Here is a 27,221-nt window from a genome sequence, read left to right on the forward strand (position 1 = left end):
CTGTTGCACAGTACAGTAGTACTAAGTCTTTTCCCAGGGAGCTGTGTATCAGACTGTTGTACAGTAAGTACAGTAGTACTAAGTATTTTCCCAGGGAGCTGTGTATCAGACTGTTGTACAGTAAGTACAGTAGTACTAAGTATTTTCCCAGGGAGCTGTGTATCAGACTGTTGTACAGTACAGTAGTACTAAGTCTTTTCCCAGAGAGCTGTGTATCAGACTGTTGTCCAGGCCAGTAGTACTAAGTCTTTTCCCAGGGAGCTGTGTATCAGACTGTTGCACAGTACAGTAGTACTAACTCTTTTCCCAGGGAGCTGTGTATCAGACTGTTGTACAGTAAGTACAGTAGTACTAAGTATTTTCCCAGAGAGCTGTGTATCAGACTGTTGTACAGTAAGTACAGTAGTACTAAGTATTTTCCCAGGGAGCTGTGTATCAGACTGTTGTCCAGGCCAGTAGTACTAAGTATTTTCCCAGAGAGCTGTGTATCAGACTGTTGCACAGTACAGTAGTACCAAGTCTTTTCCCAGGGAGCTGTGTATCAGACTGTTGTACAGTAAGTACAGTAGTACTAAGTCTTTTCCCAGGGAGCTGTGTATCAGACTGTTGTACAGTACAGCAGTATTAAGTCTTTTCCCAGGGAGCTGTGTATCAGACTGTTGTACAGTAGTACTAAGTCTTTTCCCAGAGAGCTGTGTATCAGACTGTTGTACAGTACAGTAGTACTAAGTCTTTTCCCAGAGAGCTGTGTATCAGACTGTTGCACAGTACAGTAGTACTAAGTCTTTTCCCAGGGAGCTGTGTATCAGACTGTTGCACAGTACAGTAGTACTAAGTCTTTTCCCAGGGAGCTGTGTATCAGACTGTTGTACAGTAAGTACAGTAGTACTAAGTCTTTTCCCAGGGAGCTGTGTATCAGACTGTTGTACAGTACAGCAGTATTAAGTCTTTTCCCAGGGAGCTGTGTATCAGACTGTTGTACAGTAGTACTAAGTCTTTTCCCAGAGAGCTGTGTATCAGACTGTTGTACAGTACAGTAGTACTAAGTCTTTTCCCAGAGAGCTGTGTATCAGACTGTTGCACAGTACAGTAGTACTAAGTCTTTTCCCAGGGAGCTGTGTATCAGACTGTTGCACAGTACAGTAGTACTAAGTCTTTTCCCAGGGAGCTGTGTATCAGACTGTTGTACAGTAAGTACAGTAGTACTAAGTATTTTCCCAGGGAGCTGTGTATCAGACTGTTGTACAGTACAGCAGTATTAAGTCTTTTCCCAGGGAGCTGTGTATCAGACTGTTGTACAGTACAGTAGTACTAACTCTTTTCCCAGGGAGCTGTGTATCAGACTGTTGTACAGTACAGCAGTATTAAGTATTTTCCCAGGGAGCTGTGTATCAGACTGTTGTACAGTACAGTAGTACTAAGTCTTTTCCCAGAGAGCTGTGTATCAGACTGTTGCACAGTACAGTAGTACTAAGTCTTTTCCCAGGGAGCTGTGTATCAGACTGTTGTACAGTAAGTACAGTAGTACTAAGTATTTTCCCAGGGAGCTGTGTATCAGACTGTTGTACAGTACAGCAGTATTAAGTCTTTTCCCAGGGAGCTGTGTATCAGACTGTTGTACAGTACAGTAGTACTAACTCTTTTCCCAGGGAGCTGTGTATCAGACTGTTGTACAGTAAGTACAGTAGTACTAAGTCTTTTCCCAGGGAGCTGTGTATCAGACTGTTGTACAGTAAGTACAGTAGTACTAAGTATTTTCCCAGGGAGCTGTGTATCAGACTGTTGTACAGTACAGTAGTACTAAGTATTTTCCCAGGGAGCTGTGTATCAGACTGTTGTACAGTAAGTACAGTAGTACTAAGTCTTTTCCCAGGGAGCTGTGTATCAGACTGTTGTACAGTAAGTACAGTAGTACTAAGTCTTTCCCCAGGGAGCTGTGTATCAGACTGTTGTACAGTACAGTAGTACTAAGTCTTTTCCCAGGGAGCTGTGTATCAGACTGTTGTACAGTAAGTACAGTAGTACTAACTCTTTTCCCAGGGAGCTGTGTATCAGACTGTTGTACAGTACAGTAGTACTAAGTCTTTTCCCAGGGAGCTGTGTATCAGACTGTTGTACAGTAAGTACAGTAGTACTAAGTATTTTCCCAGGGAGCTGTGTATCAGACTGTTGTACAGTAAGTACAGTAGTAAAGTATTTTCCCAGGGAGCTGTGTATCAGACTGTTGCACAGGCCAGTAGTACTAAGTCAGTGCGATTGTAAAGGAAAGCATAATTTCTCATATGTAATGAGGCATAGAAGCTACAGGTTGTCAAAGTACTGCATGTTTACATCTTTCCCACCATGCTCTCTGTCCATACGGCCACATCTGACCCCAGTGTCTATTTGTCTGGCTAATGAGACCGTGATACTCCCATTGGTGTGACCTACTTGTTGTGTGCATGTACTGACGTGTATGTGTAACTGATAGAGGCACACACACTATATGCTCATGTTTTAAAAGTATGTAAATTGTAAAGTAAGTCATTGTGGTTGTATGTGTCAGACCCCAGTAAGACTAGCTGTCTCCATTGGCGTCATCTATGACAACAGTTTGGTTAGTGTGTACACAGTACCAAGTATTTGGTGTGATTTGGTTATTGAACTGCGCTCTATGTCTGCTAATGTATTTTTCTCTTTAAGATCCATTTTATTCTGTTTGTGTGCCTGTCCGTCTGTCTGACTAGGGGCCTTACCGTTTTCATCTCCGCGCCGGGGGGTAGAGGGAGGGGGCTGCGGCTTGCTGACTGGCAACAATAGCTGATGACGAGAGACCTGTGCGAGGCAGAAAATGTATGTACATCAGTTGGTGTGGGTGCATCAGTTGGTGTGGGTGCATCAGTTGGGGAGGGTGCATCAGTTGGGGAGGGTGCATCAGTTGGGGAGGGTGCATCAGTTGGGGAGGGTGCATCAGTTGGGGAGGGTGCATCAGTTGTGTATCAGTAAGAGTTTCCGAAAGCCTCGTCAGTCATAATAGTAAAAGTGGTGATTGGCTGCAACTGACCTGTAGTGTAGGACAGATCATACTGGCCCGAGAGCAGCGGATATCCCAGGTGGTGATGGGAGGGCATGATGCGCTGGGAGGGCGAGGAGCGTGGCCGCTCCATGTCCCTCTCTCGCTCCCTCTCCCCACCGCTCCTCTCTCCCCTATCCCTCTCATGGGACGGCTTGTCGCCCACCGTGGGGGACTTGCTCTTGTACTGGCTGGCGTGCTGCTGCAGGATGTCCAGGGCCTTGGAGTCCACCGAAGCTGCCTTGCCACTCACCGTGGGGCTGGCGCGCGACTTGTCACCTCCCCTCGCCTCCTCCTCACCGCCGGCCATCTTGCCGCCATAAGGGGAGAACGGATAGCCCGCGGGCAGGTAGGGGGAACCTAACATGGGGGACAGGTCATTGTGTTCATTTCATTCATGGCTTAATATCAAAACATTTGTATAAAGATTTTTTGGGCAAATGCGCTTTCACCCAAGTGGTTCCTTTCTATACCAATAGTTGATCTGGTGTGGTTACCTGGGTAATTCTGCATCATGACTGTGGGCATGCCTCTGTACCCGGGGTGGCTGGGGTCATAGCCCTGCCCATAAGGGTAACCAGGCATATAGGGCATGTAGCCCTGGTGCTGCGCCAGGGCTGAGGAGAACTGCATGTGGGCATTGGCGCGAGGGTCTTTGCCCATGGTCCGTTGGTCCTCAGCAGAAGACATTCTGGGGTCTGTGCCCTCTTTCGGACCAGCGCCATCCTCCTCTTTGGGACCGCCACTCTCCTTGGGCCTGTTGGGCCTGTCGTCCTTTCCTTTGCGGTCGCGGTCTCTCTCTCGCTCTCGGTCTCTCTCGTCTTTCCACCGCGGTGGTGGTGGTTGTTGTTGTTGTTGCTGCTCGTCCTCCATCTGGGTCTGCTTGGGGTAGACAGATGGTGTGAATGCGTTAACTCAGGGATACCACTCTAAAACAACTCCACAACTCTCTAGAAGGGCTACAAGTGATCCAAACATGATCTAAAATGAGCATCAATCACCACATTACACGGCAATCATTAACATAATAAAATACAGTGCCTTGCGAAAGTATTCGGCCCCTTTGAACTTTGCGACCTTTTGCCACATTTCAGGCTTCAAACATAAATATATAAAACTGTATTTTTTTTGTGAAGAATCAACAAGTGGGACACAATCATGAAGTGGAACGACATTTATTGGATATTTCAAACTTTTTTAACAAATCAAAAACTGAAAAATTGGGCGTGCAAAACTGTTCAGCCCCTTTACTTTCAGTGCAGCAAACTCTCTCCAGAAGTTCAGTGAGGATCTCTGAATGATCCAATGTTGACCTAAATGACTAATGATGATAAATACAATCCACCTGTGTGTAATCAAGTCTCCGTATAAATGCACCTGCACTGTGATAGTCTCAGAGGTCCGTTAAAAGCGCAGAGAGCATCATGAAGAACAAGGAACACACCAGGCAGGTCCGAGATACTGTTGTGAATAATTGTAAAGCCCGGATTTGGATACAAAAAGATTTCCCAAGCTTTAAACATCCCAAGGAGCACTGTGCAAGCGATAATATTGAAATGGAAGGAGTATCAGACCACTGCAAATCTACCAAGACCTGGCCGTCCCTCTAAACTTTCAGCTCATACAAGGAGAAGACTGATCAGAGATGCAGCCAAGAGGCCCATGATCACTCTGGATGAACTGCAGAGATCTACAGCTGAGGTGGGAGACTCTGTCCATAGGACAACAATCAGTCGTATATTGCACAAATCTGGCCTTTATGAAAGAGTGGCAAGAAGAAAGCCATTTCTTAAAGATATCCATAAAAAGTGTTGTTTAAAGTTTGCCACAAGCCACCTGGGAGACACACCAAACATGTGGAAGAAGGTGCTCTGGTCAGATGAAACCAAAATTGAACTTTTTGGCAACAATGCAAAACGTTATGTTTGGCGTAAAAGCAACACAGCTGAACACACCATCCCCACTGTCAAACATGGTGGTGGCAGCATCATGGTTTGGGCCTGCTTTTCTTCAGCAGGGACAGGGAAGATGGTTAAAATTGATGGAAAGATGGATGGAGCCAAATACAGGACCATTCTGGAAGAAAACCTGATGGAGTCTGCAAAAGACCTGAGACTGGGACGGAGATTTGTCTTCCAACAAGACAATGATCCAAAACATAAAGCAAAATCTACAATGGAATGGTTCAAAAATAAACATATCCAGGTGTTAGACTGGCCAAGTCAAAGTCCAGACCTGAATCCAATCGAGAATCTGTGGAAAGAACTGAAAACTGCTGTTCACAAATGCTCTCCATCCAACCTCACTGAGCTCGAGCTGTTTTGCAAGGAGGAATGGGAAAAAAATTCAGTCTCTCGATGTGCAAAACTGATAGAGACATACCCCAAGTGACTTACAGCTGTAATCGCAGCAAAAGGTGGCGCTACAAAGTATTAACTTAAGGGGGCTGAATAATTTTGCACGCCCAATTTTTCAGTTTTTGATTTGTTAAAAAAGTTTGAAATATCCAATAAATGTCGTTCCACTTCATGATTGTGTCCCACTTGTTGTTGATTCTTCACAAAAAAATACAGTTTTATATCTTTCTGTTTGAAGCCTGAAATGTGGCAAAAGGTCGCAAAGTTCAAGGGGGCCGAATACTTTCGCAAGGCACTGTATGTACAAATAATAGAATATAAGAACACACCTAAGTATGAAAAATAATAGGGTACGTTTTTTTTTTTTTTTACCTGTCTGTACCACATGGCTTGCTCTATCCCCGCTCTGGAGTCTAGGCTTGGCTTGGAGTCCTCCTTCCCATGGTGCCCCCCTTCACTCAGCTTCATCTTCAGCCCTTCAGCCTGCTGGGACTTAGATACCTCTCCTTTCAGGCCTGTGGCGGAGGCCTTGGAGGGCTCCGATGGAGAGTCTCTGGTCTTACCCTGGTTCTGTTGGGTCTTGTTGGCCAGGCTGTCTGTCTTTCCAGGGGCCTTGGAGAGAGTGGGTGGCCCCAAGGCCTTCTGCTTCCACTCCTTCTTCATGGAGGCCTCGCGTTCCTTCATGGCCGCCGCATCAGAGCTCTTCTTCTCCGCCACCGCCGCCCGGTGCTGCTCAGAGATCACCTGGCGCTGGCGCTCCTCGTACTGGTGCCGGTAGGCCGGGTTGGTGTTGAGCAGGTGGTTGTGGTAGGCCTGGTCCGGGTGGTAGGCGTACGGGGGAACGTAGGAGTACTGGTTGTAATAGAGAGGCTGCATGTACATGTTGGAGCGCTGTTGGATGACTGATTGCTGCTGCTGCTGTTGATGATGATGATGATGATGATGATGTTGTTGTTGTTGTTGTTGACTGGAGGCGTTCATCTCAGGTTTACGATCTTCGTGAGGCTCCACTTTGACCTTGTCTTCCACATTCTCCTGTTCGTCCTCACGCTTCACTTTCAATGCCGGACTTTCGGTGTGCGGCATGCCAGGGTTGGCGGCACCGGGGCTGGGGCAGGTGTAGTTGGGCGAGTAGTAGGCCTCATAGCCGGCATAGTACGGAGACTCCTTGTTGGGCGTCTGGCTGGGAAACAAGGCTTTCTTGGCTCCTTCTCTGATACCTTGGTCCTCCACCTTGACCTTCACCCCTTCCACAAGTCTGCCCTCGCCGTCCTCCCCTGCGTCCGAGATGTCCGAGTACGCCGGGCTGTTGGTCTTGACCGAGGAGTTGTCGGCTCCGCCACCATTCTGGGTGACCACGTGGAGGGGCGTGAGTGGCTGAGGCATTCCCGTGCCCTCTATCCGGCTGGCCACCCCTATGGACAGACTGGGGGCGTTGTCGGTGAAGCTGTAGATCTTATCCGCCTCTGCCTTGATGCTGGCAAGACGGCTCTGGTGGGGGTCCGAGGAGCCGTTAAGTAGCCCGTCACCTTTTCCTGGCTCTGAGGACTCAGAGTAGGGACTCTTGCCCTCTTCTGGTTTCCCCCCTTTCCCCGGAGGCTTGGGGCTCTCTGCCTCCTTCCTGCTGTCTCTCTTCTTCTTCTCCTTCTTCTTCTTTTCTTTTGAGGCACCGGAAGCAGGGTTCAGCACGGCAGGGTTCATCGCGGCAGGGTCTCCCATCGCGGCGGGGGGTTTGGTGGGCTGGGTACCCTTCATCTGGGGGCTTTTGGGGATGCCCTGTATCATAGGGGGGATCCCTAGAGAAGCATTGAGGTTCCCCCCGGCAGGGAAAGAGGAGGCCTGTAGGGAGTAGAGCTGCTGGGAAGCTACGCTCCCTGGGGGTACAGGCCGGGACGATGACTTCATGTTCTTCTGAGATAGTTTGTCGGTCTTGGACTTTTTGTGGGACTTGGACTTTTCCATGCCGTCGTTGCTGGCCTCGTCGGTGAGACAGGGCCCGTCGTCACAGCCTTCCATCGGTATGCCGCTTGCTTCAGGGTCAGCGTCGCCACCTTTCTTTTTACTCTGTTTGGAACCAAACTTGCCCGGGGAAGGAGACGGACTCTGGCAGTCAAAGCCCCTTCCTTTGGGGGTGACAGACCGTGCGGGAGACAGGCAGCCTTTGTGAGAACTGGAGGCCCCGTTGCAGTTCCCCGGCTCAGGGTGAAGCGTGGAGTCCTCCCCGTACTCACTGTCCCCATCCAGGTCCAGCTTGATGTCGTCGTCGTCGTTGTGTGCGCGTGCCTGGTGGTACTTGAGGCCGTTGATGTGCTTGTACTTCTTGTTGCAGCCGGGGTGCGGGCAGTCGATGAGGACCGGCGAGGGACAGTTACGGTCGAGTGTCGGGGGCTGGGGCTCAGTTTTAATTGAGGGGATGGGGGGAAGGACAGGGGGAAGCGCCCCTCCTCCTCCGCTGTTGGAGTTGGTGCGCATGCGCTTGTTGCCTTTGGTGTCCTCAGAGCTGGAGTTGGGCTCCATGTCTGAGGCAGGTTTGGACTTGCGCTTGCTGGCCGATGAGGGGCTGGCCTTGACGTCCTCGGTGTTGCTGTTGGGTGGCGTGCGGCGCTCCGACGACGTCTGGCTGCCCCGCCGACCCTTACTGTTGTTGTTGGCGGCACGTGTCTTGCTGGTGCCGCTGCCCTTGTTGTCCGACGAGTTGCTGTTCTCGTTGACGGGTGTGTTGCTGTTGGGCCTCATCCTCTTGCCCCGGCCCCGGCCATTCCTCATCTCCAAGTCACTGGTGGGAGACTCACAGAACCTGAGGAGACAAGAGGACGTAGACGTTAGCAAATTACATTACGCATGCCAAAAACAAACGTAATTTAAAAAAGGTTGACTGATAAATGTAGGCAGAATACAAATTACACTAAATAGCTAGGTTTCCATCCAATCTGCATAACACAATATGTGCATTTTCCACCAGAGATGGGTTTCCATCAAATTAACTTGTTGTGGATAAAAGGCTGTGTGTGATGACATAGTGCACATAAACATATATTTTGTCACAAAACCTGTTGGTTTTAGAGCAGGGGTGCCCACTCTGATCTTGGCACGTGCACTTTACCCAACAGCTGGCAGATACAGTGTGGGTAGGCTACATGCATTATGAGATTATTATGGAGAAGAGCAATATTATTTGTATTTGTCAAATGGCAGTAAAGAATCGATCATCATGTCACCAGAATAAGACCCTCTATATTTATTAGAAAGGAGCATCAAGCTCATCACCGTCCACCCTATGAAGTTCATCATAACTTATTTAATCTGTAGCCTAATAAACTGCATGCTTTCCTGAGTCGTAGTGGGAGGACCACACAACATACGATTATTTCAATATGATGGTTAATTACATCAATATTTGCGCATAAAAGGCGTTTCGACCTCCATTTCTCACATAATCAATTTCCCCGACACAAAAAGATCCCAACCATGTCGAACAAATAAATAGTCTGTCACCATTTTTAAAATTGTATCGGCATATCCTGTTTCCATCAGCCCAGCTGTGACTGTTTTCATGCATCAGGTAATTCATTCACAAGAAATGGTTGGAAGGAAACCTGGTTAATGAATTGCTGAAATTCTACATTTCTAGATAAAGACAGCTATAAACTGGGTCTGTATATCAGCAAGCCTTACACACAACTTATGGGGTGGAATTCCTTTGTCTTTCGTTTTGTCCAAATAAAGAGTGAACATTAGTTGCAGAAGGAAGAGGGTGAACATCTACACTACATACACACAAAAGGTATGTGGACACCCCTTCAAATTAGTGGATTTGGCTATTTCCGCCAAACCCGTTGCTGACAGGTGTGTAACATCGAGCACACAGCCATGCAATCTCGGGAAAGCATGCAATCTCCATAGACAAAAATTGTCAGTAGAATGTGGCACCGTCATGGGATGCCACGTTTCCAACAAGTCAGTTCATCAAATTTCTGCCCTGCTAAAGCTACCCCGGTCAACTGTAAGTGCTGTTATTGTGAAGTGGAAATGTTTAGAAGCAACAACGGCTAAGCCGCGAACTGGTAGGCCACACAAGTTCACAGAACAGGACTGCCAAGTGCTGAAGTGCATAAAAATCATCTGTCCTCTGTTGCAACACTCACTATCAAGTTCCAAACTGCCTCGATGCAACGTCAGCACAAGAACGGTTCGTCGGGAGCGTCATGAAATGGGTTTCCATGGCCGAGCAGCTGCACACAAGCTTAAGATCACCATGCGCAATGGCAACCGTCGGCTGGAGTGGTATAAAGCTTGCCGCCATTGGACTCCGGAGCAATGGAAATGCGCTCACTGGAGTGATGAATAACGCGTCACCATCTGGCAGTCCGACGGACAAACCTGGGTTTGGCGGATGCCAGGAGAACGCTACCTGTGCCCCAATGCATAGTGTCAACTGTAAAGCAACAGCATACAATGACAGCTTGGGGAAGGCCCTTTTCTGTTTCAGCATGACAATGCTCCTGTGCACAAAGCGAGGTCCATACAGAAATGGTTTGTCGATTGGTGTGGAAGAACTTGACTGGCCTACACAAAGCCCTGACCTTAACCCCATTGACCACCTTTGGGATGAATTGGAATGCTACTGCGAGCCAGGCCTAATCGCCCAACATCAGTGCCAGACTTCACTAATGCTTGTGGCTGAATGGAAGCAAGTCCCCGCAGCAATGTTCCAACATCTAGTGGAAAGCTTTTATAGCAGCAACGGGGGGGACCAACTCTTAATGCCCATGATTTTGGAATGATATGTTCGATATGTCCACATACTTTTGGTCATGCAATGTACCTACCTGCCTGGTAAATCATAAGTAGCATAATTCACATCCCTAAAATAGAGTTGGGCCCCCATGTCTCTATGATAATAATGTAATTATCCCAGCAGTGAAGGTTAACAGTCCGTGACAAAGACACCAGGGCCTGGGATGACTCATAACTTCCCCCTCCAATCACTCCAAACTATTTCACCAGCAGCAGGGGATGAGAGTAAATCCGTAGGCCCTCTGAGATTGAGGAATTCAGACTCATTAGTCATTACTCATCGTGGAGCTGGAGAGCCTGCGGATTTGGTTTCCTGAAAGTTTGTTGAGCTGTTACTTTGCTGAGAGCCTTCAATCAAACTGTCACAGTAAGCCCAGCTACAATGCAATTCTGAAAGCCAGTCTGTCACTGTTTTGAGAGTGACTCAAGTTGGCCGTGGATGTGCAGCGCTTGAGTGGTATGGTCTATCAAAAAATGTAAGCTAAACTCTCTGCGGTAGTTAAATGAGATGGGGACTCCAGGAATGAAGATATCTCGTGTAGGAAAAAAAAGAGCATGAGAAAATGAGCCAGTGCTGAGACAATGCTGCTGATAGGCGGTGTGGTCCCACCACGACAGTGGAGAATGTGATACAGTGTTGGGAAAAGCTATTAGCTCAATAATTGGATCCGGCAATCTGGCTTGTTGGAGGATTCTATTTCTATCACTTCCTCTCGGGACGTCAGCAGTTTGCAGAATGTATCTCCGAGCCCAGGTTAAAGACTACAGTGGATAGACAAGCACTGCCGGCCCCCTAGAGACAGAGGTGAGGACTAATATCCAACAGCTAGCGTGATATAGATGGCAGATTGGTAGATTCATATCGGAGTTCCCTCTTTATGCAAGGAAAGGTGAGAAACCAAGTGCTGGAAGGGTAAATTATTAAAAAAAATGGAGTATCTGATGTTTGATGGCCCCTGGTAATGCTCTTATTTGACATCAAACACTACTAACTACATGACTTATGATACTGTGTAAAGATTACGGCCAGCGACCATTTTTCAAATACAATTCAGTATACGGAAGCCTAACGTCAATAACTTATTTCAAAATGTTCAGTCGAATCCAGTTAATGAAAGACAAAGTACCAAAATGTGAACCGCCTGGAATAACAGTGGAGATAATGTATGAAGACGTGCTTACCTGGGAGGCGCCCAATCATGTCGAGTACAGTCCAACAGGGTGATAATATATGAAGACGTGCTTACCTGGGAGGCGCCCAATCATGTCGAGTACAGTCCAACAGGGTGATAATATATGAAGACGTGCTTACCTGGGAGGCGCCCAATCATGTCGAGTACAGTCCAACAGGGTGATAATGTATGAAGACGTGCTTACCTGGGAGGCGCCCAATCATGTCGAGTACAGTCCAACAGGGTGATAATGTATGAAGACGTGCTTACCTGGGAGGCGCCCAATCATGTCGAGTACAGTCCAACAGGGTGATAATGTATGAAGACGTGCTTACCTGGGAGGCGCCCAATCATGTCGAGTACAGTCCAACAGGGTGCCGACGTAGCTCTTGTTCCTCCAGGTCACATTCACCACCAGCATGCCTGTGGGAAAATAACAGCCTTAATTCGTCATTCATAAGAGTAACGAGACTACTATACATCATCTGGATTAATGATCTCACATTCACACCATAGTGCCAAGACAGAATTTAACAGTTGCTCCTTCATTAAGAATGACCTCACGTTGTATTCTTCAATTAACCGGGGCCACTGCATCTAACCGGGGCCACCTCAACTAACCGGAGCCACCTCAACTAACAGGGGCCACCGCATCTAACCGGGGACACCGCAACAGCTCCCATTTAAATAGATCAGACAGGGGTTCCTGGGCATACTCTCAAAGCAGGACCCCTATTATAATGTTGTCGGTTCTCCATTACTGCTGTCTATTATAATGTTGTCAGTTCTCCATTACTGCTGTCTATTATAATGTTGTCAGTTCTACATTACTGCTGTCTATTATAATGTTGTAATTTCTATATGACCACTGTCTATTATAATGTTGTCAGTTCTCCATTACTGCTGTCTATTATAATGATGTCAGTTCTACATTACTGCTGTCTATTATAATGTTGTCAGTTCTATATGACCACTGTCTATTATAATGTTGTCAGTTCTACATTACTGTTGTCTATTATAATGTTGTCAGTGTGTATTATAATGTCAGTTCTGCATTACTGTTGTCTATTATAATGTTGTCGGTTCTACATTACTGTTGTCTATTATAATGTTGTCGGTTCTCCATTACTGCTGTCTATTATAATGTTGTCAGTTCTCCATTACTGCTGTCTATTATAATGTTGTCGGTTCTGCATTACTGCTGTCTATTATAATGTTGTCAGTTCTACATTACTGTTGTCTATTATAATGTTGTCAGTTCTGCATTACTGTTGTCTATTATAATGTTGTCAGTTCTGCATTACTGTTGTCTATTATAATGTTGTCAGTTCTACATTACTGCTGTCTATTATAATGTTGTCAGTTCTCCATTACTGCTGTCTATTATAATGTTGTCGGTTCTGCATTACTGCTGTCTATTATAATGTTGTCAGTTCTACATTACTGTTGTCTATTATAATGTTGTCAGTTCTACATTACTGTTGTCTATTATAATGTTGTCAGTTCTGCATTACTGCTGTCTATTATAATGTTGTCAGTTCTATATGACCACTGTCTATTATAATGTTGTCAGTTCTACATTACTGCTGTCTATTATAATGTTGTCAGTTCTACATTACTGCTGTCTATTATAATGTTGTCAGTTCTATATGACCACTGTCTATTATAATGTTGTCAGTTCTCCATTACTGTTGTCTATTATAATGTTGTCAGTTCTATATGACCACTGTCTATTATAATGTAGGTTCTACATTACCACTGTCTATTATAATGTAGGTTCTACATTACTGCTGTCTATTTTAATGTAGGTTCTACATTATCACTGTCTATTATAATGTAGGTTCTACATTACCACTGTCTATTATAATGTAGGTTCTACATTACCACTGTCTATTATAATGTAGGTTCTACATTACCACTGTCTATTATAATGTAGGTTCTACATTACCACTGTCTATTATAATGTAGGTTCTACATTACCACTGTCTATTATAATGTAGGTTCTCCATTACCACTGCATTACCACTGTCTATTATAATGTAGGTTCTCCATTACCACTGCATTATCACTGTCTATTATAATGTAGGTTCTACATTACCACTGTCTATTATAATGTAGGTTCTACATTACCACTGTCTATTATAATGTAGGTTCTACATTACCACTGCATTACCACTGTAGCACCGATAGTTTTCTTATTTGTATGTAAAATGATTTTCTGTCCTCCGTTTTGACTTTGCTACCAAGCATCAGACTTCCCAGTGAGAAAAAGATTGTGCTATTACAGGGAAAAACACATATGAGGCCTTTGCTTTAGTGATGGCTCTGTAGTTCATATTCAGCCTGAGGGTGTAACGATCCAGCAGAGCTTAATGATTCTGCTAGGAGCCCTTAGTGGAGTGCCAGAGCAAAGAAATTGTTAAATTAATGTCTGATGTTCTGGGCATCAGCGGCCACGCTGCAGGAGAGAAGCAAGAAGCCGGTACAGGAATATCCTCAACTTTTCTGGTATGTGGCTGACTGCGGCTGACCAGGGGGCTACTGTGTTGTCATTTCGCTGGTGTTAAGTTGGCAGCATTCAGAACCACTAGTTTTTCTAGGCATGCATGGCCAGGCTAGGAGATATATAACCTGGCACGTTAAATCCAACTTTAGCTTGAGGTGAGATCATCCAATGGGATGACTTGGTGTGAGATCATACAATAGCCTATATCACACACACACACACACTAGTGGAAATCACAGGTCAGTTTGGAGAATACAAGATTCATCAACACTGATGGGTTAGGAAGTCCGCTACACCTCTCTCCATAACTTTGTTACTCGACAATGACCACACATAAAATAAAAGCATAACTGTTTAAGGCTGATCATAATATGATCTAAAGCTGATGAGAATTTATATGACAGGTGATAATTTATTTCGTTGGCAAATTCAATAATAAAAACACCTACAAAAAAAGCATAGTGTTGCAGACGACAGCAAGTTGTCTCCCGGTTTAAAAACAGCCTAGATGTATTACCCCATAGCCCACCGCCCGGTGACCTCAGCATGCCATCTCAGCACTGCAGTAGAAACTAGAGTCTGCAGTGAAGTGACTTGTCTAATAGCAGAAGAATGCTGGCTGGCAGCTTCCATTCCTGCACGTATTTTATTAGCTCAGGAAACCTCCCCCCTCTCCCTTTCCTGTGTCGAACCCTCTCCCCTCCATCTAACCTAGTGCAGGTCTCGTCTGTCTTTCTGCTGCAGGACTGCCTCTGGCACTGAAAGTGGTTGCCAGTTGGTGAGCGTATAAGGCATTTCTACATACGTTTACAGGAACCTGGTGACACTTGGCCACTGGCCCCGTCCTACTCCAGTCCAGATGGTAAACACTAGTGCTCACCCCCAGCCCTTGCTCTTTCAACTGGTACCAACTGGAAAGCATTGTGATGGGCCGGCCAGGCCATTGAGTTTGGCCTTGCGTGACGTTAGAGGGCTTATCCAGCACCTTTATCACCCTGCCTCCCCCCCAACCTCTCGACAGACAAGCTAATGCAAAATGATACTGGCAGCCAATATTGGCTGAATAGGAAAAAGCAACTGAACAGCTATGTTGTCTTTGGCATTTTGTCAGCATTTAACTCACTCAGTGACTGTGCTGTGCTCCAATATTGGCAGAATTTGTATGCGCATGTTAATACGTATTAAAAGCAACAAAAAATGTTGATCGAAATACTATCTGCTAAACTGTACAGCTAATCAGGTTAGGAGAGGGGTTTATTGTAGCCGTGTTGGCGTACATATGTCAACATAACCTAACGTAATAATCACCAATGTACTCCTTGCCAAAATCCCAATATCAGGACATAACAAATGAAGAGATAATTTTAACAGTTCAGAAGGCAGTTAAACTGACAGGCTGAAATCCTCAAGGTGTTTGTAGCTGATTATCGGGAAGACGTGTTTGTGATCTCTCAGTGTGGTCTCTGGACTTGTTCGCAGTAAAAGGACCAGACTGGGTCAGTTAAAAAAACAAGGCCAACCCTTTCAAATGTGAGTTCAGTGGGGGAAGCAGGCAGAGACACCAGTGGTCCACCCTCCCCCTTCACCCTCCCCACCTCACTCCCCCCTTTCCATCAACCTCATTAGGGTCGCCTGAGCCAAGTGATTGAAACCAACATTAATGAGAACGATTGGCCTGTATTTCACCTCTCATTTCCACTGAGCAACAAATAGTGTCCCTGTCCCTAAACCCTCCACCACTGGACTCCTTGGTTCTTGTACACTACTAATGAATAAGACCCTAATGGCAGAGAATATCAGTCAGGAGGTTGCTCCTGGATGCATGGGTCAACGGCTCCCAGGTCCCCACTGACACGTTTCATTAGGTTACTGGGAGCTCCATAATCAGCTCCCCTGCAGCTAGTCAAGCCTGCTGGCCACAGGGACACGGCCGACCTTTGAACCTCTCCTACTCAACACGCCTTTAGCCGCTTGTCAGCATTCTCCGTCTCCGACTGCAACTATGAAGGTTTAAAACTAATCGAAGTCCTTCAGGTACCTCAGATTTCTCCTGCTCCACATGGATCAAAATGGTTTTGGCCTTTACTCTGACCATTCCAAACAAAGGGGCAATCTGATATTTCAACCTCTCCCTGACCCGAATCTAATAACTACACGTTTCAAGCAGACCGTCACAGTCCCTGTGCCCAAGAAAGCGAAGGTAACATGCCTAAATGACTAAGCACTCACGTCGGTGGCCATGAAGTGCTTCGAAAGGCTGGTCATGGCTCACAGTACCATCATCCCGGAAACCCTAGACCCGCTCCAATTCGCATACCGTCCCAACCGCTCCACAGATGACGCAATCTCAAACGCACTCCACACTGCCCTTTCCCACCTGGACAAAAGGAACACCTATATGAGAATGCTGTTCATAGACTACAGCCCAGCGTTCAACACCATAGTGCCCTCTAATCTAATCACTAAACTAAGGACCCTGGGACAAAAACACCTCCCTCTGCAACTGGATCCTGAACTTCCTGATGGGCCGCCCCCAGTTTTGTAAGGGTAGGCAACACCACATCTGCCACGCTGATCCTCAACATGGGGTGCATGCTTAGTCCCCTCCTGTACTCCCTGCTCACCCACGACTGCGTGGCCAAACACGACTCCAACATCATCATTAAGTTTGCTGACGATAACGGTGGTAGGCCTGATCACAGACAACGATTAGACAGCCTGTAGGCAGGAGGTCAGAGACCTGGCAGTGTGTTTTCAGGACAACAACCTCTCATCTCAATGTGAGCAAGACAAAGGAGCGGATTGTGGACTACAGGAAAAGGAGAGCCAACCAGGCCCCCATTGACATTGTGGTAGTGGAGCGGGTTGAGAGTTTCAAGTTCCTTGGTGTCCACATCACCAACAAACTATCGTAGTCCAAACACACCAAGACAGTTGTGAAGAGGGCACGACAAAGCCTTTCTCCCCCCTCAGGAGGGGCACACAAGATTTGGTATGGGTCCCCAGATCTTCAAGAAGTTCAACAGCTGAACCATCGAGAGCATCCTGACTGGTTGCATCCCCGCCTGGTATGGCAACTGCTCGGCATACCACTAAGACGCTACAGAGGGTAGCCAAACAGATTATTTACACTCCCCACCACGTTTATTTTTACAATGCTCCTTCTCGCTGTCTATTATCTATGCATAGTCACTTTGACTAACCTGTACCCTCACAAATTGACTTGGTACCGGTACCCCCTGTATACATTACTGCTGGGGCGGCAGGGTAGCCTAGTGGTTAGAGCATTGGACTAGTGAGCAGAAGGTTGCCTGGTCAAACCCCCGAGCCGACAAGGTACAAATCTGTCGTTCAGCCCCTGAACAGGCAGTTAAGGTTCAGAGCTCATATGAGTTTGCTACAAATGCAGCTAAGCCAAATTATCGATCATTGCATCATGTCACTGAAATAAGAGAAGGTTGAACACGTCAATCATTCACCAAACGGTTTTATTTCAAGTTTAGGTTTAGAGAAAAGGTTCTGTAAATTGCAAAAAGCACGGAGAAAAAGCTCAATCGTTCATATGCGCCGTACAATCAGCTGAGGTAATTATCACTGTGCACACACACAGCGAGCGGCTGATGTAAATATGCCTGCTAATAAGGTTTGTAAACCTCTACGTGTCCCTGTGGGGGTTAAAGTACTTTGCTCACACCAGCCATGTTGCCATGACAGCCTGGTTCATCAAGGGACCGTGGAGATAAGAGGGAACTGAGAAAAATGGTGTGGATACACATCAGTTAACTACAGGGGAATGATCCAGGCGTTGTGCTAATACTGGAGCTGGCATTAATGGTGTGCAACAAAAAGCTAGCTAGAAAGATTAAATTCATGTGTCATTTCAAATGGTGAAATACTTTTGATGTGCGCAAGATGCATATCGAACATAGCATTCAAATTAAAAAAATTAGTCTCAATTTAAAGAACACATCAGTGGCTCTAGTCCTTGTGCTGTCAATGTCCGAAAGCATACTAGTAACATTGATTTCCCATCAGCCACCATACATTCAAATCAGAGTGGAAGTTGAAATCCAAGGCTTGTTTCATCATGTATCGTCTCACATTCGGGTGATGAAGGGTTAATAGATACAGCCGTTTCTATTGGACGCTGTGTGTGTGTAGCACATCCTCAAACTATGACCTCAGTTCAACATTTGATTAACTTGCTGTAATAACATTTTCACCAGAAAAGCTAAGTCTGAAAATGTCATATTTTTCCTTGGTTTGGGTGATATCCAGGTTATTTGTATGCATTTCATATGGTTATGATGTTGTTTAGCAGAACAACGTTTTTCTCCTGAAAATGAGCTCCTGTTGGGTCTTATTGTGTGTGCAAGTCACTCTGTACGAATGTGCACTCAACATTGTGAAAGCAACATACAGGAGAGGAGAGGATAAGTTGTTAACATTTCTATTGAATGTACCTGATAAGTTACTTCAGGAGTGGCACTGAACAAACCAATACTGATGTATTGGTTAAATCTCAACATGATACATTTTCCACTTCCATGGTAGTTGTGGTGTGTGACATGGTCTCTCTTAATGACTTCAGTGGTCAGGGGCCATCTGGGTCCTCTATTGCTTTTACGTCAAGACTATTGCAGTGGGTTAAGGTTGCGGTCTATTGCAGTGGGTTAAGGTTGCAGTCTATTGGAGTGGGTTATGGTTGCGGTCTATTGGAGTGGGTTAAGGTTGCTGTCTATTGGAGTGGGTTAAGGTTGCGGCCTATTGGAGTGGGTTACGGTTGCGGTCTATTGGAGTGGGTTAAGGTTGAGGTCTATTGGAGTGGGTTAAGGTTGCGGTCTATTGGAGTGGGTTAAGGTTGCGGCCTATTGGAGTGGGTTAAGGTTGCGGTCTATTGGAGTGGGTTAAGGTTGCGGTCTATTGGAGTGGGTTAAGGTTGCGGTCTATTGGAGTGGGTTAAGGTTGAGGTCTATTGGACTGGGTTATGGTTGCGGTCTATTGGAGTGGGTTAAGGTTGCGGTCTATTGGAGTGGGTTAAGGTTGCGGTCTATTGGAGTGGGTTAAGGTTGCGGACTATTGGAGTGGGTTAAGGTTGCGGTCTATTGGAGTGGGTTAAGGTTGAGGTCTATTGGAGTGGGTTAAGGTTGCGGTCTATTGGAGTGGGTTAATGTTGCGATCTATTGGAGTGGGTTAAGGTTGCGGCCTATTGGAGTGGGTTAAGGTTGCGGTCTATTGGAGTGGGTTAAGGTTGCGGTCTATTGGAGTGGGTTAAGGTTGCGGTCTATTGGAGTGGGTTAAGGTTGCGGTCTATTGGAGTGGGTTAAGGTTGCGGTCTATTGGAGTGTATGGAAGAATGCAGTTGTCAGCCAGAAAGAATGGGCCTGCCCTCTGGACAGCATGGAATTTCAATTCCAAATGTGTCTTGTGTGGTGAGCTGCAAGCAGCACTCGGGAAATTGGCCACTTTGACAATTGGACAAAGCCCATTGATATGAAGTGAAGACTACAGAAGGGAGGAGGGAGGGTGGTGAAGGGAAGGAGAGAGGGAGGTGAAGGGAAGGAGAGAGGGAGGTGAAGGGAAAGAGAGAGGGAGGTGAAGGGAAGGAGAGAGGGAGGTGAAGGGAAGGAGAGAGGGAGGTGAAGGGAAGGAGAGAGGGAGGTGAAGGGAAGGAGAGAGAGGTGTGACGGGAAGGAGAGAGAGGTGAAGGGAAGGAGAGAGGGAGGTGAAGGGAAGGAGAGAGGGAGGTGAAGGGAAGGAGAGAGAGAGGTGACGGGAAGGAGAGAGGGAGGTGAAGGGAAGGAGAGAGGGAGGTGAAGGGAAGGAGAGAGAGAGGTGACGGAAGGAGAGAGAGGGGTGAAGGGAAGGAGAGAGAAAGGTGAAGGGAAGGAGAGAGAAAGGTGAAGGGAGGAGAGAGAAAGTGAAGGGAAGGAGAGAGAAAGTGAAGGGAAGGAGAGAGAAAGTGAAGGCTCAATTGAACATCCATTTAATTATTCCGTTCTTCCTGACATGTCCTCCTCTACTGTTAAAACAAGAGTGATTTTCTCCCTCCCTTTCTTCCTCTCTGGCCAGTGTAGACAGCTACGGGCCTCTTGTCAATGTTGGCTCCGGTACATCAAGGGCATAGCACTGAGCAGCTCAACGAGAGCAAGGTGTCGCCCCTTTAGAAAAACACTTCAATGAAGCCTTTGACAGGTGGTGGTGTTGAAAAGAGTAAGACAGCATGGCCGGCAGTGAGCTCCAGAACCCAGAGGACCTTTCATACAACATGCTTCCTCCAAACACTGACAAGAGTCAGCGCTGCTTCAGACTTCTCCCAATGTTTATATGATAATATCCCTTTTGTAGCGACCTCTTTTTCTGCTCCGACGACCAAATAACTACGGTGGCTAAAGCTAACAGTCTTAATCCTCCAATGATGTAAATGTATAAATAATCCAGGAAAAAAATTTCCCAATCAGCTTGTATTATTGATCTATTAAGGCAAGGTCCCTGTGTGACCGCTAGGGGAATAGCCCTCTGTGTGTGGAGAGAGAGAAAGAGAGGTTGACAGGGGTAACACAGCTTTGGCGTGGGCTGCAGCGTTGGCTGGGAATCAGCGGTGTTCCCTGGCCCTCGGAGTGAGAGGCTTTCTGGGCCGTGCTTCAAGAGCAATAAACTTTCCTACGATTTTCATAGCTGACATTTTGGTAGTATCAGCGGCGTGCGAGGCCCGGGAGGGTTGGCCCAGAGGATACCCTAGCCTGTCACCATATCCACGCTGAGGGATGTGTGTCAGAGGGTTGGCCCAGCGCACTGCAGAGGAGACCCTAGCCTGTCACCATATCCAGGCTGAGGGATGTGTGTCGGAGGGTTGGCCCAGGGCACTGCAGAGGAGACCCTAGCCTGTCACCATATCCAGGCTGAGGGATGTGTGTCGGAGGGTTGGCCCAGGGCACTGCAGAGGAGACCCTAGCCTGTCACCATATCCAGGCTGAGGGATGTGTGTCGGAGGGTTGGCCCAGGGCACTGCAGAGGAGACCCTAGCCTGTCACCATATCCAGGCTGAGGGATGTGTGTCGGAGGGTTGGCCCAGGGCACTGCAGAGGAGACCCTAGCCTGTCACCATATCCACGCTGAGGGATGTGTGTCAGAGGGTTGGCCCAGGGCACTGCAGAGGAGACCCTAGCCTGTCACCATATCCACGCTGAGGGATGTGTGTCAGAGGGTTGGCCCAGCGCACTGCAGAGGAGACCCTAGCCTGTCACCATATCCACGCTGAGGGATGTGTGACAGAGGGTTGGCCCAGCGCACTGCAGAGGAGACCCTAGCCTGTCACCATATCCACGCTGAGGGATGTGTGTCAGAGGGTTGGCCCAGGGCACTGCAGAGGAGACCCTAGCCTGTCACCATATCCACGCTGAGGGATGTGTGTCGGAGGGTTGTCCCAGGGCACTGCAGAGGAGACCCTAGCCTGTCACCATATCCAGGCTGAGGGATGTGTGTCGGAGGGTTGGCCCAGGGCACTGCAGAGGAGACCCTAGCCTGTCACCATATCCAGGCTGAGGGATGTGTGTCGGAGGGTTGGCCCAGGGCACTGCAGAGGAGACCCTAGCCTGTCACCATATCCACGCTGAGGGATGTGTGTCGGAGGGTTGGCCCAGGGCACTGCAGAGGAGACCCTAGCCTGTCACCATATCCAGGCTGAGGGATGTGTGTCGGAGGGTTGGCCCAGGGCACTGCAGAGGAGACCCTAACCTGTCACCATATCCAGGCTGAGGGATGTGTGTCAGAGGGTTGGCCCAGGGCACTGCAGAGGAGACCCTAGCCTGTCACCATATCCACGCTGAGGGATGTGTGTCGGAGGGTTGGCCCAGGGCACTGCAGAGGAGACCCTAGCCTGTCACCATATCCAGGCTGAGGGATGTGTGTCAGAGCTCAGCCTTAAAATACCATTCCTGCTCCTCCCTTGGTCTTCATTTCCTGCACTGCAAGCCATCCGACTCAAACACCTCCATGCCAGACTCTCCTTCTCTCTTTTCGCCTCTCTCATGTTCAGGGTTGAATGTGTCAGAGAGAGTGGAGACTGCACCAGCTCCTTGACATGGGTGGAAAGCTAATTGATTCACATACGGATGCATAACTTACCTTTAAAAGGTGGCCATTTGGAGGTCAAATCTATCTAGGTTGTTACCTTTAAGCGCAAATGATGTAGGATAAATCATTCATGCTGAGACTAGACATAATATCAGAAGCCTGGGGAACAGGTGAATCCAGCAGGGCATGTTTTTTTGGGACTAGATTCTTCTTTTTCCCTCCCCCCACCTCAACCACCATTCCTTCCTCTGGAGCTCTTCATTCCGGCGAGGTGCAGACGTTTAACTGGTGTCTGTTGTTCATTGACTCCCACAAGGGCAAAAGGCAGAGGTGAAAATGCAGCTGTTGTGCGGCATGCTAAACAAGCTACATGCTCGCCACACTGCATGCCTGAGCAGCTCCATGTGAGAGTTGCCATGCAGGAGGCAGAACTGCTTAACATCACGGCTAATCACACTGTTCTCTGATTGGCTCTGGGGCTCTGCGTAGCATTGCTCTGCTCATGCCTTGGTTTACTCATTTGGTTCCCATGTGTTAAGTTGTCTGTTTTAAAGTCTCTCTCAGGGGAGAAGGGGAACATAGAGCCTTGAAAAGGAACTGAGTAACTTGGGCTCCGATTAAACCCTAGCCAGTAGGTTGTTGTTCAACTGGATTAAACTAGCATAGGATAATCTATGCCATTATAAAATCAAATTTGTTCTTACCTGTCTTACCTGACTAAATAAAAGGTAAAAAATAAATAAATAAGAAACACAAAAAAAAGTTAGAGATGTGTTACAAGCTATGGGGAGGTGTTTTAAAGTGCTTTTACCCATGTGACCTCTACCAGAGGACTTGTTTGTTCCACTGTCCACCCACACAGGGTGTCACTGAGATATAGATCTGTCCACTTCAAAGAGACAAAACACTGGCTTCAAAGCGAGGGGATATGCAACCTGGCAACCCCAAATGTTTCTCCAGCACCGGGGACCATAACAGTCTCCACCTGCAGAACAGAGTGCTTCTCCCAATCCCCCCGCTCTGAAACCACTGACCCCCTCCCACCTCCTCCCTGCTCTGAAACCACTGACCCCCTCCCACCTCCTCCCTGCTCTGAAACCACTGACCCCCTCCCACCTCCTCCCTGCTCTGAAACCACTGACCCCCTCCCACCTCCTCCCTGCTCTGAAACTACTGACCCCCTCCCACCTCCTCCCTGCTCTGAAACCACTGACCACCTCCCACCTGCTCTGAAACCACTGACCCCCTCCCTGCTTTGAAACCACTGACCACCTCCTCCCACCTCTGAAACCACTGACCCCCTCCCTGCTCTGAAACCACTGACCCCATCCCACCCCCTCCCTGCTCTGAAACCACTGACCCCCTCCCACCTCCTCCCTGCTCTGAAACCACTGACCACCTCCCACCTCCTCCCTGCTCTGAAACCACTGACCACCTCCCACCTCCTCCCTGCTCTGAAACCACTGACCCCATCCCACCTCTGAAAGCCACTGACCCCCTCCCTGCTCTGAAACCACTGACCCCCTCCCACCTCTGAAACCACTGACCCCCTCCCACCTCCTCCCTGCTCTGAAACCACTGACCCCCTCCCACCTCCTCCCTGCTCTGAAACTACAGACCCCATCCCACCTCCTCCCTGCTCTGAAACTAGACCCCATCCCACCTTCTCCCCGCTCTGAAACTACTGACCCCCTCCCACCTCTTCCCTGCTCTGAAACTACAGACCCCATCCTACCTCCTCCCTGCTCTGAAACTACTGACCCCCTCCCACCTCCTCCACGCTCTGACACCACTGACCCCCTCCCACCTCCTCCACGCTCTAAAACCACTGACCCCCTCCCACCTCCTCCCCGCTCTGAAACTACTGACCCCCTCCCACCTCCTCCCCGCTCTGAAACTACAGACCCCATCCCACCTCCTCCCTGCTCTGAAACTACAGACCTAGAGACCTAGAAACTAGAGACTAGTCAAGGACCATATCACCTCCACCCTAGCCCTACTCCAATTTGCTTACCGCCCAAAAAGGTCCACAGACGACGCAATCTCAACCACACTGCCCTAACCCATCTGGACAAGAGGAATACCTATGTGAGAATGCTGTTCATCGACTACAGCTCAGTATTTAACACTATAGTACCCTCCAAACTCGTCATCAAGCTCGAGACCCTGTGCAATTGGGTACTGGACTTCTTGACGGGCCGCCTCCAGGTGGTGAGGGTAGGTAAGAACATCCCCACCCCGCTGATCCTCAACACTGGGGCCCCACAAGGGTGCGTTCTGAGCCCTCTCCTGTACTCCCTGTTCACCCACGACTGCGTGGCCACGCACGCCTCCAACTCAATCATCAAGTTTGTGGACGACACTACAGTGGTAGGCTTGATTACCAACAACGACGAGACGGCCTACAGGGAGGTGAGGCCCCTCGGAGTGTGGTGTCAGGAAAATAACCTCACACTCAACGTCAACAAAACAAAGGAGATGATTGTGGACTTCAGGAAACAGCAGAGGGAGCACCCCCCTATCCACATCGACGGGACAGTAGTGGAGAGGGTAGCCAGTTAAGTTCCTCGGCATACACATCACGGACAAACTGAATTGGTCCACCCACACAGACAGCGTTGTGAAGAAGGCGCAGCAGCCTCTTCAACATCAGGAGGCTGAAGAAATTCGGGTTGTCACCAAAAGCACTCACAAACTGCCAACACACTGATTCAACTCCAGCCACTTTAATAATGGGAATTATATCACTAGCCACTTTAAACAATGTTACTTAATATAATGTTTACATACCCTACATTACTCATCTCATATGTATATGTATATACTGTACTCTATATCTACTGCATCTTTATGTATTACATATATCACTAGCCACTTTAAACTATGCCACTATGTTTACATACCCTACATTACTCATCTCATATGTATATACTGTACTCGATACCATCTACTGCATCTTGCCTATGCCGTTCTGTACCATCACTCATTCATATATCTTTATGTACATATGTACATACTTTATCCCTTTACACTTGTGTGTATAAGGTAGTAGTTTTGGAATTGTTAGGTTAGATTACTTGTTGGTTATTACTGCATTGTCGGAACTAGAAGCACAAGCATTTCGCTACACTCGCATTAACATCTTATAACCATGTGTATGTGACAAATAAATTTGATTTGAAACAGCACCCAGGGAGAGCTTAAACAAACAGCACTCATAGTAGGTGCTGGCTTGCAGCTACAGACATGTCACTAACAGATGTTGTAGCCTTGCCTGGAGCTTCCTCCTCATCTTCCCAACAACCTCCCTGACCCGGCAGTCGCTTTCTCTTCCCTTGCTGGGAGACCGAGTCAGGGGGCAGCTGGCTGTGTGCTCTCCCTGAGGCTGGAGCCACCATGGAGGACTGGGATGAATAAGACCCAGTGCCCACGGCTGGAGCCGTCATGGAGGACTGGGATGAATAAGACCCAGTGCCCACGGCTGGCGCCGCCATGGAGGACTGGGATGAATAAGACCCAGTGCCCACGGCTGGAGCCGTCATGGAGGACTGGGATGAATAAGACCCAGTGCCCACGGCTGGCGCCGCCATGGAGGACTGGGATGAATAAGACCCAGTGCCCACGGCTGGCGCCGCCATGGAGGACTGGGATGAATAAGACCCAGTGCCCACGGCTGGCGCCGCCATGGAGGACTGGGATGAATAAGACCCAGTGCCCACGGCTGGAGCCGTCATGGAGGACTGGGATGAATAAGACCCAGTGCCCACGGCTGGAGCTGCCATGGAGGACTGGGATGAATAAGACCCAGTGCCCACGGCTGGAGCCGCCATGGAGGACTGGGATGAATAACACCCAGTGCCCACGGCTGGAGCCGTCATGGAGGACTGGGATGAATAAGACCCAGTGCCCACGGCTGGAGCCGCCATGGAGGACTGGGATGAATAACACCCAGGGCCCACGGCAGGAGCCGCCATGGAGGACTGGGAATGTTGATGAGGCGGCGGCCTTTATATTCAGTGGCTCAGAACAAGCGCATCCAAGGGCGCACTGACTGTGGCTGTGTGGGAGATTTGTACCCCGCATGCCTACCGAGCGATTGAACATGCACCGCTTTGAAGATTAGGTGTTTGCATTATTTTGCATGTGTGACAGAAGATTAGGGGAAGTTATTCGGGCCCTGTAAACTGGGTCTGCTGGTGATACACATTTCAAATTAAATGAATGTATTGCATGTGTGTGATCAAAGAAGTAGCATTTCACTCAGACCGACGTTGTGGGAGAGTTGCCAATGGCCTACTACCCATCAGGCAGAGTTAAAAAAAGAAGTCTGGCTTTATGTAGCCAGGGGTTCTGTTGAGTATGGATATTAATAAATCATTAAGGCCATCCAGGAAATGCCCATCTTTCTATCCAAGAAGATCCCATCTACCTGCCAAGTGCCAACTACTGCTAAAATTGGCCGAATTGTGTAACATGGAATGTAAAGAGGCCAAACCCGCCCACAGTCAGGCCAAACCCGCCCACAGTCAGGCCAAACCCACCCACAGTTGTGAGATTTCATTGACTGAAAGCAGCTTCACCAGTCATGGTTTGAGTCAGGAGACCTTCAATAGGTCAGTCTTTGCAGCATAACATGAACCTTTAGGCAACTTCCTGAGAAAGCTAGTGGGACTATAATAACAACAGACCTTGAACTTTCACCTCAGTGGAAGGCTTGAATGAGCCAATGTTAGAGGTGATGCACTTGTGCGTCTTTACCCATGGGCAGAGTAAAACAAGTGCTTTCTGTTATCTTCAAGGCCCAGACTGAACAAAACATTGTTGAGGCCCAATGCAACACAGCTGTTATGTCTGTTCAAAAGGAACACCAGCTATGCAGTGGCTAATGTTAGCCTACTCACCGTCTTCGGTCTCTTGCCACACAATGCCCTCCAGGTTGACGCTGGTCCCGGGCTCGCAGGGACCAAGGCAATCGGGCTCCGTGGCCAGGGACGCGTCTGATGTGTTGGACGCCACCGAGCGCGTACGCACCATTATCTGCTCGCACGGGGACGCGATGTTGTCGCCCACGGCGGCCAGGAGGTGGAGGGCGGGAGGGGCCGGTGTGGAGACAGGAGATTCCATCTGCAAGAGAGAAGGGGGAAGACACACGAGACACATCACTTAAAAAGCTCTGTATACAGCAGCAGATACTGTGTGGGAGGGGATGCCACAGAGAGGAAGTGCGTCTCAACGCATGGGAGACATCCAGGAATGCCTTG

General features: G+C 48.1%; 1 protein-coding gene across 3 annotated transcripts in view; it reads right to left on the minus strand.

The window, feature by feature from the left end:
• LOC110506202 (zinc finger protein 609-like) overlaps positions 1 to 27,221 on the minus strand; it is a 95,998-nt gene that overhangs the window by 6,304 nt on the left and 62,473 nt on the right. For 2 of the 3 annotated variants that reach the window (XM_036981381.1, XM_036981379.1), the window contains 6 exons: positions 26,862 to 27,084; positions 11,714 to 11,801; positions 5,782 to 8,206; positions 3,550 to 3,934; positions 3,044 to 3,412; positions 2,736 to 2,814 (listed from right to left, as the gene is read on the minus strand). In XM_036981381.1, coding sequence (XP_036837276.1) covers positions 2,741 to 2,814; positions 3,044 to 3,412; positions 3,550 to 3,934; positions 5,782 to 8,206; positions 11,714 to 11,801; positions 26,862 to 27,084 — 3,564 coding nt within the window. In that variant the 3' untranslated portion in view covers positions 2,736 to 2,740. The remainder of the gene's footprint in view (positions 1 to 2,735; positions 2,815 to 3,043; positions 3,413 to 3,549; positions 3,935 to 5,781; positions 8,207 to 11,713; positions 11,802 to 26,861; positions 27,085 to 27,221) is intronic. The other variant, XM_036981380.1, reaches the window with a different exon arrangement.

This window comes from Oncorhynchus mykiss, chromosome 6 (genome assembly GCF_013265735.2).
Source record: "Oncorhynchus mykiss isolate Arlee chromosome 6, USDA_OmykA_1.1, whole genome shotgun sequence".
Classification (NCBI taxonomy): Eukaryota; Metazoa; Chordata; class Actinopteri; order Salmoniformes; family Salmonidae; genus Oncorhynchus; species Oncorhynchus mykiss.